This window comes from Molothrus ater, chromosome 11 (genome assembly GCF_012460135.2).
Source record: "Molothrus ater isolate BHLD 08-10-18 breed brown headed cowbird chromosome 11, BPBGC_Mater_1.1, whole genome shotgun sequence".
NCBI classification, from domain to species: domain Eukaryota; kingdom Metazoa; phylum Chordata; class Aves; order Passeriformes; family Icteridae; genus Molothrus; species Molothrus ater.
The window spans coordinates 19,440,337-19,454,252 of NC_050488.2; the positions used below are offsets into that span (position 1 = coordinate 19,440,337).

The 13,916-nt window shown below is 45.7% G+C and overlaps 1 protein-coding gene across 1 annotated transcript in view; it reads left to right on the top strand.

The window, feature by feature from the left end:
- Nucleotides 1-13,871, top strand: part of LOC118691564 (contactin-4) — a 274,696-nt gene extending 260,825 nt beyond the window's left edge. The window contains 10 exon segments of the mRNA XM_036390793.2: nucleotides 356-514; nucleotides 2,901-3,050; nucleotides 4,055-4,125; nucleotides 5,851-5,916; nucleotides 5,918-6,086; nucleotides 7,928-8,043; nucleotides 8,975-9,161; nucleotides 9,656-9,768; nucleotides 11,041-11,209; nucleotides 12,121-13,871. Of these exon segments, the coding sequence (XP_036246686.1) occupies nucleotides 356-514; nucleotides 2,901-3,050; nucleotides 4,055-4,125; nucleotides 5,851-5,916; nucleotides 5,918-6,086; nucleotides 7,928-8,043; nucleotides 8,975-9,161; nucleotides 9,656-9,768; nucleotides 11,041-11,209; nucleotides 12,121-12,221 (1,301 nt within the window). The 3' untranslated portion in view covers nucleotides 12,222-13,871.
- Nucleotides 13,872-13,916: the final 45 nt, after the last annotated feature.

Consider the following 13,916-nt stretch of genomic DNA (forward strand, 5'->3'; position numbering starts at 1 on the left):
CATAGGTGATAGGTATTGGGAAGTTATGGTAAATAATGTACATGTAGTTTTTAGTATAAAAGATAACACCAGTGTGCCTCAACCCGACCTGCCAGACAGACCTTGGCAGGTCAGAGAAAGAACGTTATAAATAAGAAATAATAAACAACCTTGAGAACAAGAACAGAAAAATCCTGACTCCTTCTTTGATGGCCAGGCTGGGAAAAAAGAAGTTTGTACAATCTCAGAGTCACTCTGACCAGCTGAGATTCTGAGACAGGAGGGGACAGCGAACCCAGCTCTTCCTCCTCCAGTCACTCGGGAAGGTGAACCCAGCTCTTCCTCCTCCAGTCACTCAATTCTCCTGCACCCCCAGGTCCCCCAGGCCCCCCCGAGGCCGTGACCATCGAGGAGGTGACAGACAGCACGGCCCAGCTGTCCTGGAGGCCGGGGGCAGACAACCACAGCCCCATCACCATGTACGTGGTGCAGGCACGCACGCCCTTCTCGGTGGGCTGGCAGGCAGTGAGCACAGGTAAGGCAGCCTGGGGGGACACACCTGGGGCAAACCCACCCCAGGGGCTGCAGGGGAACCCACCCGGGGGGGAACCCACCCCAGGGGCTACAGGGGAACCCACCCGGGGGGGAACCCACCCCAGGGGCTGCAGGGGAACCCACCCGGGGGGGAACCCACCCCAGGGGCTGCAGGAGAACCCACCCTAGGGGCTGCAGGGGAACCCACCCTAGGGGCTGCAGGGGAACCCACCCGGGGGGAACCCACCCGGGGGGGAACCCACCCTAGGGGCTGCAGGGGAACCCACCCGGGGGGAACCCACCCCAGGGGCTGCAGGAGAACCCACCCCAGGGGGGAACCCACCCAGGGGAGAACCCACCCCAGGGGCTGCAGGGGAACCCAGCCAGGGGGGAACCCACCCCAGGGGCTGCAGGGGAACCCACCCCGGGGGGGAACCCACCCCAGGGGCTACAGGGGAACCCACCCGGGGGGGAACCCACCCCGGGGGCTGCAGGGAGGGACAGCATGCTGCTGCCTGGGGGAGGAGGATTGTCACCATGACGTTTCCTGAAAAATCCCTTCGCCAGGAATTTTCTCCTGAGAAGCCTCAGAAAAGAAATGTAAACAACAGTTATTAATAATATCAATAATTAGAAGCAATTATTATAACAATATTAATATAAGCAATCATTATAACAATAATTATAAAGAATACAATAATTATCTGATTGCTTGGAATGTGGTCTGGAGGTTGCTGACCAACAGGTGCAGCTTTGATTGGTTCCATGTGAATTGTTTTTAATCAATGGCCAATCCCAGTCCAGCTGTGCCAGACTCTCTGAGTCAGTCACAGGTTTTATTATTCTTTCTTGTCTGGCCTTCTGATGTATCCTATTTCTCTAGTATAGTTTTAGTATAGCATTTCTTTTAATATAATATAACATAATATCATAATATAATAGATCAGCCTTCTGACTTGAAGTCAGATCCTCATCTCTCACCTCGTCCTGGGGACCCTCCCAACAACACAACAGAGGATAGCTGGATTTTTATTTATTTAGTTCATATTAGGTGGTGTGTTTGAATCTGATTGGCTAATGATCTCTTGAAACTCAGTTTATTGGTTGGTAATGGTTAGGGTACGTGTTTATCAGACTTCTCTCTTTTTAGATGGTTTATCCTTTTTTTTTGTTTCTCACAGGATAGACTTTTAATTTTTATAGGTGTAAATTTCACAAGAATACATTATTTCTATTTCTATTTTTTTTTTTGTTCTTCTATTCTTTCATAAGAATAGATTGTTATGTAAACTGATTTCCATTTTCATAATTTCTTTCATAAGGGAATAAGTAAATTTTCAGTGTTACAGGATTCTATTCTTATGAAAACTGCCAGGTTTCTCACAGGAACTTATCAGGCTAGCTATTAGCTCAGCTGAAGTAGTAAGGCCTGATTTACAAGGCCTTTCTTTTATAAGATTTTTACCTCTATGTAACACCTCAGCACCCAGCCAGGGCTGCTTTGGCCAGCTCTGGCCCCTGGTGTGAAAAGCAATTTCCCTGACTTCAGAGCACTGCTCTTATTAAGTAGTTTCAGGTTTGGCAACCCAAAGATTTAAGGTGCAGTCAGTGCCATTACTCACTCATTTTTCTCATGAATGTTTAAGGGAAAACAGAATGAATTCCTATCTCTTGTTGCCATGCTGAAGATATACAACAGTAATTGTGGTCTATAAAGACATCCCTCAGGGACAAACAGTGTCATCCAGCTTGTCTTTAAGGAGAATTATTTTCCTGATAGAGGGAAAAATCCCATGATGTGATTGCTCATTCCGTCAGAGGTTAATTTTGTTCCAGTAACCATTAAACAGAGACAACAGTGTGTTTCAAAAAGAGAAAAATAAAGACTCTCCAAACCTGTTGTCATGACACTTTGTTTCCAAACTGTGGCAATTTTGGAGAAACTCTTTAATTGCAGGAATTTCTGAGCTAAAAAAAGCACAGGAGTTTAATGCTGCCTCTTTCACTTCTTTACAGTTGGCAAAATGTTAGAAAGATTAGAGAAAATTTACCAATCCTTCTTTGTACTTACGCTAAGCCCTCGCCTCTAAGGAAATGAGATTCCCCTGTGCCTTTTCCCAGCAGTGTTTTAATATTGACGTTTAATGTCCTTGCAGCCCAGTTCCAGAGATCATTGCTGGCAGGACATTCACAGCCACGGTGGTGGGGCTGAACCCCTGGGTGGAGGACGAGTTCACTTCTTTGCAGTCGGCAAAATGTTAGAGAGACGAGAGAAAATTCATCAATTGTTTTTGCTACTTACGTTAAGCCCTCACCTCTAAGGAAATGAGATTTCCCTGTGCCTTTTTGCCAGCAGTATTTTAATATTTAATTTCCTTTCACCCCAGTTCCAGAGGTCATCGACGGCAGGACGTTCACGGCCACGGTGGTGGGGCTGAACCCCTGGGTGGAGTACGAGTTCAGGGTGGTGGCTGCCAACCTCATCGGCATCGGGGAGCCCAGCAGCCCCTCTGAGAAGAGAAGGACTGAGGAGGCTCGTGAGTGGGGCTGGGCACAGGGGCTGGGGGTGAAATCTTTGTGCAGTAAATTCCCAGAGATCCCCTGGCTGTGGGTGTAGGAGTGTGGGACGGTGGGGACGAACAGAGACGGGAGAGCTCTGCAGCCAGGACGTGGAACTTGGGGTTTATTGCAAAGGGCCTGGGTGCAGGGCCCTGCTGGGAGCTGCCAGCCACAGCTCAGAGCAGTAAAGAGGATGAGAGAGAGAGTAAAAGAGGATATGAGGGTAAGAGGTCGAGGTTCTCTTTACAATACAAAAAATCTTCTGTGTTGGATATTCTGATTCTCACTAACTAATAGTACAATATACAAATTGTACAATATACAAATCCTATAGCATTTACATACAGCCTATAAGGTTCATTACATTGCCACACTGTGTTACATTTTAAACCCTAAAAACTCCTCTTTGGGCCCCTTCTGCCAAGCTGGCAGGCTCTGCTCTGACCCTTGGGCCTGTCTGCAAGCAGAGGGTGTTGTTCCATCAAAAGGGGATCACCTCAGCTGGCCACACCATTGTTTTCCAGTGGTTCAGTAGCTGAGGTATCTCAAAGCTTGCTTTCATTTCAATCTCACTTATAGTTTCTATATTCTCAAAATCTTTTGCCAGGCAATCATATTTATAAGGCTTTCTGTTTCATCTTCCCCAACAGTGGGGAAGCCCTGGCAGGTGGCTCCTCTTTTCCACAGAAGAGCTGAATATGAAACAGGAAAATAAATAAAAGACCTTTTTTACTGGAGGACAAATGTTTAAACTGAACAATTAGTGACAGAATACACAAGTTAATTGACATACTTTTAATACACTATTGTTGACATACTTTTAATGTGCTGTTTGCCATGGCAAATTAGTCATTTGAACAGTTCCTGGCCCCAGCAGGGGAAGGCCAGCAGTGTCCTGCTGCTGCACAGCTCTGCTCCATCTCCATGTGGGTTTTGGGTTCCAAAGCTGTCACATCCATCTTCTGCATTTATCTTTTTGCAGTCCCTGAGGTGACCCCAGCTAATGTCAGTGGAGGTGGAGGCAGCAAGTCTGAGCTGGTCATTACCTGGGAGGTGAGTCTCACTCCAGCCCCCCTGAGCCTTCTGTGGGTTTCAAAGGGTTGGCAGTAAAAAAGCCCAGACTGTGTGATAAAAGCAGCCCAGCTGGTCAGAGGGAGCTAAAGGATGGGCTGACCCCACCCCAGGGAAGTGGGGAGCAGGGACCATGGGGAGCAGAATTTGCCACCAGCTCAGCTCCCCTGACTCCCAGCACATCCACAAGGCAAAATGCGGATGACCAGGAGCCACCCGAGGGATAAAACAAGCTTGGAACATCCTGACCTGGTGGGGAATTTGGGGAATTGCTGTGCTGGCTCCCAGCTTCCTCCCTCCTCCTCCTCCCTGGGATATAAGGCAGCAAACAGCTCAGAGCCAGCACAAGGCATGCTGGCTTTCATTGCTGCTGATGGCAGCCAGTGAGAGGAGATGCAGAGAAGAGAAATGTTTAATATTCCTTAAGGCAGACAGGGTTAGAACTTTAGTCATTTGTCTGCTCATATTTTCATGTTGTGATGTGATGCAGCTGGCATATTTCTCCTAATAATGAACTCCACTAGACATGCTAACGCTTCCATTTAGCACTATTTCTGACCAAGCTGGCAGGATGAATCGCCAGAGATATTTCTGAGGTTATTAAAAACCTATAAATGGGTTTTTGTCCTCACCACACAGCTCAATGTGCTAAATTTCCCCCTCTGTTGGACTAATTAGTTACGCCGTGTCTCCTAAAGATACTGCAATATGTTTCAAAAACACACATGGCCAGAACATCAGCCATTGGTTCGAGATGCAATTTGCACAAAATATCATTTGTGTTTTGATAGAAGAGTGGTTTTACTCTTTTAAATGCCCAGAGGCCTTTTCTTTATGAGCTTTCCAACACAGAGTAGGATGCAGTCACCAGCAGTAACCCCTGCTGAAGCTCCATGGACATCTCAGGGAGGGTGGCCCATAATTAGGGATTATTTTAATACTGGACCTTTTGGGTTTAGTGTAGCTTTTTAGGGGGCTGCAAGCCTCAGAGTAGGAAGTGTCAGAGTGTCCAGGGTGTGTTCTTTGGGGTTTCATGTGTGACCCCAAAGGTGTGAGAGCAGCTGCACGTGTGTTGGGAGAGCTGGAACTGTGTCCTTGCTTCACCCCAGCAAACCTCAGGCTCTTCACAAAGCCTAAAATTACATCAGTAATGGAGCCCCCATCTAGGCAGGAGGGAAGGGAAATTATCTTTAGGAGGGTCTTCTGGAGGTGCTGCTTCCTGTTCCATGGAGCAGAAAGGCTCCAGTGCAGGCAGGATGGGCTGAATTCAGGTTGGATGTGACATAGGACCTCCTGCACCTCCATCTCCCGTGCTGTGTACAGAATGCCAGAATCACAGAATCACTGAATTACAGAATCACAGAATCCCAGAATCTCAGAATTACTGAATCCCAGAATCTCAGAATCCCAGAATCGCGGAATTACAGAATCCCAGAATCTCAGAATTACGGAATCACAGAATTACAGAATCACAGAATTACCAAATCCCAGAATCACAGAATCGCGGAATTACAGAATCCCAGAATCACACAATCCCAGAATCCTAGATTCACACAATCCCAGAATCCCAGAATCCTAGAATTAACTAGTTTGGAAAAGACCTCTGAGATCCCCAAGTCCAAGCTAGGAACAAAGAGGACCCAGAGGAATCCATGGGTGCTGCCAGGGTGGGGTCAGCGTGTCCTGAAGCCGCCGTATGTCCCTCAGACGGTGCCCGAGGAGCTGCAGAACGGGGGTGGCTTTGGCTACGTGGTGGCGTTCCGGCCCCTGGGCACAGGTCAGCTGGATGCAGACGGTGGTGGCCTCGCCCGACGCCGCGCGCTACGTGTTCCGCAACGAGAGCCTGCCGCCCTTCTCGCCCTACGAGGTCAAGGTGGGCGTCTACAACAACAAGGGGGAAGGCTCCTTCAGCCCCGTCACCATCGTCTACTCGGCAGAGGAAGGTAGAGATGAGCCCTCCCCGCCTCCTCTCCCTCCCCTCATGTGTTGGTTTTCATAGTTTTTGCAGAGATGGGGAATTGAGAGGCGTTTTGAAATATTTTATTTTATTGTCAGTCTTGATGGAGGGTGAGACGTAAGAGATGTAAAACTTAACGCTGTTCTATTAGAAGCTAACCTATTTCTTGGGTACAGTACTTTATAAATGCTTTTCAGCCTGTTGGCTTTTGCCACACTGTCACGGACATATTTTATGAAAAAATCCTTTCATTAGGATTTTTTCTCCTGTGAAGCTGAGATGCCTCAGAGGAAAAGAAAAACAGTAATTATCTGCTGCTGTGGAATGCAACAGGTGCATCTGTGATTGGGCTCATGTGGTTGTTTCTAATTAATGGCCAATCACAGCCCAGCTGTCTTGGACTCTATGGTCAGTCACAAGATTTTATCATCATTCCATTCCTTTCTATTCCTTTCACAAGATTTTATTATCATTCCTTTCCATTCCCTTCCTTTCAAGCCTTCTGATGAAATCCTTTCTTCTATTCTTTTAGTATAGTTTTAATATATCATTTTCTTTTAATATAATATATATCATAAAATAATAAATCAGCCTTCTGAAACAGGGAGTCAGGATTCTCATCTCTTCCCTGGTCCTGGGACCCCTGTGAACACCACCACACCATACAATGCTGCTGTTACTTCTAATACTAATCACCTATATTTTATCCACATGGTTTTGCTATAATGCATCTTTCACAGTTCCAATTCTCTAAAATATTTGGTCTTTTTGCAAGGCCATATTTTGAAATTTGTTGAAACTTGTTTTTAGTTTAATCTCTCTCTCAACAATGTTATCTCTATTCTATGGTCTTCCTAAGTCAGCACACCTCACCTCAGCTTTTGCATACAGATGTACAAGACTGTGTAAGCTTTCTATCAAGTTTTAAAAATTCTTTACAAATCCATTTCTCAAACCCATGCTCCAGGGTCTAGTTTGAGTAAAGCAGACAAGACTCAGTTTCTTCATGCAGGAAAGCCAAATCTTTATTGCACATATTTTTATGAGATTATCAGAGGGCACCGTGTTAGACCTAACAATTGGCTGACAATACACTGACACTCAGGTCATTGGTTAGTAAATGGTATTTTGCATATTTATCAATCTTCTTTATTTTTGGTTAGTTTATATATTTATTTCCACTGATTCTCATGGGACAGGTTTATTGTTTATGCAGGTGCAAATGGTTCTCTTACTAAAATAGGTTCATATGTTAACTGCTTCTCATTCCTTTAATTCTTTCTTATGGGAACTAACATTTCTTATGGTAACTGCACCTAGCTGAAGTAGCAGGCCTAAACCATGATTTTATAAGGCCTTTCTTTAATAATATCTTTACTTGTATGTAACAGGGTCTGAAAGGGTTTGGTTTCCACCTTGACACATCCTTTGATACCTCAGTCTTGCTCTGATTTATAATAAATGGTGAACCATGATTAATTCTTTTCAATAGTCATTAAAATAACATTAATCATAATGAAATCTTTTGATATTAATGGAAAATTAATATGTAATCTGGGAAGAATTCTGTGGAGATTTAGTATGAATTAATGTCCACTGATTAGAAAATGTTCCCACTTGTCCTAATTACAGTACATGGTATCCTGGGTTGAGTTTGGTAATGACATCTTATTATTTCTGAGGGAGCACAGCCTGACAGGCCATCGGTTTGAAACGTGGACATTTGTTTGCTTTCTTCCTTGTGCAATGAGGAAAATAAATCCCCTGATGTTTGAGACTAATTGAACATGGAATTGAAAAGTCTTACTTCTATTTTTAACTGCCCAGAGCCAACGAGAGCCCCAACCACTGTTTTGGCCAGAAGCATTTCTGCCTCAGACGTCGAAGTTTCCTGGGCTCCCCCGTGGGAGAACCAGCACAAAGGAAGAATTCAGGGATATGAGGTATGGGGAACAATGCAGGATCCTTTCAGCAGCCAGCCTTGAGGGGACACAGAGATGTCCTCGTGCTGCTCCTCCCGCCATGGGTGTGTTCCTAAAGTGGATTTGCTTCTCTTTGCCTCTGGTGCACAGAGATTTCTCTCACATGGTTAAAAGTTCCACCTTTCTCTCACAAAGTTAAAAATTCCACCATTCTCTGACATGGTTAAAAACTCCACCGTTCTCTCACAAGGTTAAAAACTCCACCATTCTCTGACATGGTTAAAAACTCCACCATTCTCTCTCAAGGTTCAAAATTCCACCATTCTTTCACATGGTTAAAAGTTCCACCATTCTTTCACATGGTTAAAAACTCCACCTTTCTCTCACAAGGTTAAAAACTCCACCGTTCTCTGACATGGTTAAAAACTCCACTGTTCTCTCTCAAGGTTCAAAATTCCACCATTCTCTGACATGGTTAGAAGTTCCACCATTCTTTCACATGGTTAAAAACTCCACCATTCTCTCTCATGGTTAAAAATTCTACCATTCTTTCACATGGTTAGAAGTTTCACCATTCTCTCTCAAGGTTAAAAATTCCACCATTCTTTCACATGATTAGAAGTTTCACCATTCTTTCACATGGTTAAAAACTCCACCATTCTTTCACATGGTTAAAAACTCCACCTTTCTCTCACAAGGTTAAAAGTTCCACCTTTCTGAGCGGGATCTGGCTGGAAGTGCAGCCCTCCCTGAGGGTGCTGCCATGGGCAGGCGCGGGGAGGGAGCGCTGCAGCCAGGCTGGTCCCCAGCGGGGCCAAGGATGGAGGCAGGGAGCAGGAGCTGTCCCTGGGAGCACATCTGGGGTGGTGACAGGGACAAGGGGGTGCTGCCAGCCCCTCTGGGGCAGGGCTCTGCCACCGCCCTGCTCTGCCACCGCCCTGCTCTGCCCCAGGTGCGCTGCTGGCGGCACGACGAGAAGGAGGAAAACGCCAAAAGGATCCGCACGGTGGGGAACCAAACATCCACGAAAGTCAGCAACCTGAGGGGCAATGCCCTCTACCACCTGGCAGTCAGGGCCTACAACACGGCTGGCACCGGCCCCTCCAGCGCCGCTGTCAACGTCACCACCAAAAAGCCACGTGAGTGTTGGCAGGGATGCCCTGGTGGGGTCCAGCCACTGCTCCCCTCTCTCATTTCCCAGCTCTCTTGAGTCTGAAGGAACTGTCAGACTTCTCCTTGCCAGGCTTTTGTGCAGATTTACCAGGCTCAGCCTTTTTATTTCATTTTTTTCGTGAGGTTCTTCCCGATGTTAAGTAAGCAGAGCATGCAAAACCGAAATCACAGCTGTGCAGGCAAATTAAATATTTATCTCAGTGTTCAAGAGGGCTTTTTTCCTCTGGTCTCAGGCATGTTGAGCAACTGACTGAATCCCTTTTTCATTTAAAGCCCCGTGTTGTGTCACACCTCCCGTGACCTCGAGGACACAGATCAGTGGAGCAGCTCGTTAGCTTTCCACAGGGACAGGGCTCTGGGCAGGCTCAGCTGTGCTGCTGAAGCCCCACTGGCACTGGAAGGGATCCAGCTGGGAATTGATTCTCCTCAGTAACGTGGTGCTGTCTGGTTTTTGGTGCAGCACCGAGTCAGCCCCCCGGGAACATCGTGTGGAATTCATCCGACTCCAAGATCATCCTGAACTGGGACCAGGTGAAAGCCTTGGACAACGAGTCAGAAGTGAGAGGCTACAAAGTGAGTATTCCCATGGTACATTCATGATTTCCCAGGTCAGGTCTGGGGCATTCCTCCAAAACCAGAGCCATGCCTGCTTATGTGAGCATATTTTTCCTGCAGCTCCCACCTGCAGAACTTCACTCCTGCCTTCCACGGAAACTTCCCCATGGCTGTAGTTGGCTCCTTAATTGCAAATAAATAAAATGCTTTTTTAATAGCTCCCATTTCCTTCAGAAAGCCAAGCCAAGAGGAAAAGAAAGAATCCTCATTAGAAGCAGGCTTAATAGGGCATAGTTTAACTAGAGAGAAACCTTGAGAAGAATTCAGCTCCACCACCTTCTACAAGGGTTTCATTTAGCCCGAAAAGACGCTGCCCTGGGCTTGGGGTTGTGCAAACATTTCCCACCAGAGCCTGAGCCAGTGAAGGACCTGGCCATGCTCCATGTTTTATTCCCCAGTCTGGAATGCCAGCAGCTTGGCAAGCCTGTACCAGCTCCCCTCAATTCCTGCACCAACTTTTAACTGTCTTTGGTGCTCTGTATGGGCTCATCAAAAATAAGTAATTCCTCAGGGTTTTTAGTCCAAACCTCAGATGAACCTCAGCAATCTGGACCAGCTTTTCACTACATATTTTAGGTTTGAAATGCAAATTAAGGAGTTGGTTGAAAGAGGAAGAGAGAGGCTCATCACCCTGGAAAAGCATCTAGAGAGTTTCTAAAACATTCTCCTTTAACTTACTGTAAGGGTAGCACAACCACATGGATTTATTTCCTGAATCATAGCAAAACATTGCCTATTTTTCTTATTTTTGCCTAGAAATCTTGTATTTTATGACACAATTTATGATATAAATTAGTACAACTCCCACAGCTCAGAAGGTCGTTCACAAAAGTCATTTATTCTGGGAAACCATTGGTGGCACTGTATCAAATATCCCAACTCAGTTTCCAGAAGCAGCATAATAAGGAGTTTCTGACCTCTATAAAGAAGTTTTTACTTCTATAGGGGTTTATTTTAGCTTGATCAAAGCAAGGGTTTCTCTGAGGGGCTCCACCAGGTATCGGTGCTGTGTTGAGTGCTGCTGATCAGCATCAGCCTCCTGCCCAGGCCTGCACCTCTGTGCTGGTGTCCCCAGCAAAGCCCACATGTCCCCTGTGTCACCAGACCACTCCTGAGCACGAGGAGCAGGAAAAGAGCAGCAGCACCTCTGGACACCCTGAGGTGGGCAGCTCTGAGCACAACGGGCAGCTCTGCCCTTCCTGCCTCCTGTTGTCTCTCCCTTGGCCGCAGGTTTTGTACAGGTGGAACAGGGAGAGCAGCACGTCCGTCATAGAAACAAATAAAACCTCAGTGGAGCTGTCCCTGCCCTTTGATGAGGATTACATCATCGAGATCAAACCCTTCAGCGACGGCGGTGACGGCAGCAGCAGCGAGCAAATCCGAATCCCAAAGATATCCAGTAAGGATGGGGGAATGGGCTCTGGGCCACAGGGTCCCACCAGCACATAGTCCAGTCCCTCATTCTGATTTCATCCCAAAACCAAGATTCAGCCATAAGAAACACCATCCTAAGTAGTTCTATTTGTATTTCAGGTTTCCAGATGCTTTCCCCTCTCAGTCCTGTGTGTTAAATGTATTGTTTCACTGCAATTCACTGCAACCAAATACAGCATGCAGGGGCTTCTAAATCTATGAGGCTGCTGTACAGCCATATCCCATTGTGTGCTGGATGCATAAATATTTATTTAGGGAAATGAGGTGGTGTAGAATAACAAACACAAGGAGTATTTTATTACACAACATGGCTTTTGCAAAATCTCCATGTCCCATCTTCCATTAATAATGCCCCGCTTTATAAGCTGCATTAAATCAGGAGCCTCTGCAATGCAGGAATATGGCATTAAAATCACAGCAATGTAAAAAACCCTGGGTGAGAGCAGAGTTCTCCCCAGCGTGGCTGTGTAAACCATGCAGAGGAATTCAATCAGCAGCACAGGAGAGGGAAGGGGAGCTGGAACACGCCAGCTCCCATTTGGCTCCAGACCAGGGGTCACAGAGCAGGTACATGGCTCCTCCAGGACGGGAGGCACAAGGAACAGCTGGAATATGGTGCAATTGTGAAAAAATACCAAACAATGATAAGCAGGCAGCGTGTGAAATAATAGAACTGTGAGAGGAGCCTCAGCACACCAGGGGCAGGAATTGAAAAGAAACCAAAAATTCAGTTGGAGAGGTGACCATGAAGAGGAGGAGGGGGCTGTGCTTTATCCCAGGAAAGGGAATTTAAACCTTGGGGGAGGTGGCTTAAGGAAGAGTTCAGGGATTGTTCTCTGCTCACCTCTGGCTCCTTTTTCCCCTCTCCCCTCTCAGATGCCTACGCCAGAGGCTCGGGCTCATCGACCTCCAGCGCCTGCACCCTGTCAGCCCTCAGCACAATCATGATCTCCCTCACAGCACGCTCCAGTTTATGACAACAATGACACCGAGGACTTCTTCTTTATAATATAAGCAACATTTAGCTAGTTGTTTTGGAGACACCCAGTACTAAGTAATATTGTGGTTTGAGTACATCTTACTACTGGAAAAAAAAAATGTTTATGCTTCTTTAGGAATGGCATTATACAGTACTTCCTCAAAGCAAATATAGCTTTGTCTGAAGTTTCCTTGGAAACTCTGCAATGCACTGAAAACATCTGTAATACGATGTTACCAAAGCAGTTTACATATGTCCTTATATGCATATTTTTTATTATATATTTAGTGTTTTATAGAATTTTTTAAAGTTAACATATGATGTAGATATTAATTTTTTTCCTCTGCTATAAAATGCTACGGACGACATTATCACGAAAATATTGTTTGGGATTTTTTCCTTTTACGACGGAGAGTTCCAAGTTGTTCTTGGCAAATTGGCTGGAGCTGACTGTACAGTTTTACAGGGCAGAACTGCTCCAGACCCGGATTGTAACAGGCTGAGTTTCACTGGCAGTTCACTGGCGACTCCTGTGTTGAACCCAGGGCTTCTAGCACACGTTTCATCCAGAGCTCTGAGCAGGGTAAACTCGAAACACTCAGAAGAGCAGAATTTTGGAAAACCACGTGGTTTTTGGTTGGTTGTGGACTACAGGACACGTAGCCAATATTCCGGCATCGTGCAGCGAGGAGGGGCTGTGAAATTGCTTTGCCTTGATCATAATTAGCATCAAATTGGGTGGGGAAAAGATCCTGCAGAGCTGTGACATCTGTGGTGACACAGCAGGACAGCCACCGGCCTCGTCCTGGCTGCATGAGCAGCTCAACCCTTTGGAGATGTAATTCCAAGGAAATTCCTCACGTTTGGGGGTTAATTCCAAGGAAAGCAGAAAGCTGCTCTGGGCTCGTTCTTTGGGACACAACTGCTCATCCTTGGTAACTCCACTCTCCAGACGACGCTTGGGAACCTAGCCTGGAGCGGAAGCGGTGCTGCCCCGGCTCCAGGTTATCCATGGAAAAGTGGGAATCTCCCAGAGATCCCCGCTGGAATTTTGCCTTTCCTTAGAAACTCTTCCCAGACGCCTGGAGGCAGAACAGAGTCACACCAGAAAACGACGATATCCACACTGGAATAATTCTTCTCAAGAGAAGGACTGTTTGTTACTACGGGGAATTTTGTAAGTTCAGACGGGATAACGCTGGAAAAGGCAATGGAATTTTCTATACAATTTTCAACTTTCAATGCGCTGCAGTGGTATTTTTTTTTTCTCTCCTGATAGCTTGAATTTGCCTGTAACTTGTCTCTTTTGCTTACAAAATAATACAGTTAACTTTTAGACCTTCTAAATATATTTATTCAGTAACTCATAATCAGGATTCCACTTGTGTAAAAGTCAGGGTTGTTGACCAGAGAAATATTGTCAGTATTTCAAGCTGTGTTCCTTTCTTAGTTTGATATGTTTACTTCTATGTAAAAAAAAATAAAATAAGAAAAACCTTAAAAAAATCCACAAAACCAAGAAAAATGAAATAATAAAAAAAAAGCTTCTGTAGTTTTCTCCCCAGTGTAAATGATATTTATCAGTGATCTAGCAGATGTAATCTTTTTTTAAAGGTATTGGTAATAAATATTCTGTCATTTGTAAAGATACCTGTCTTCCAGGAGCCTTTTTCCTCCACTTTTTGTTCAGCCC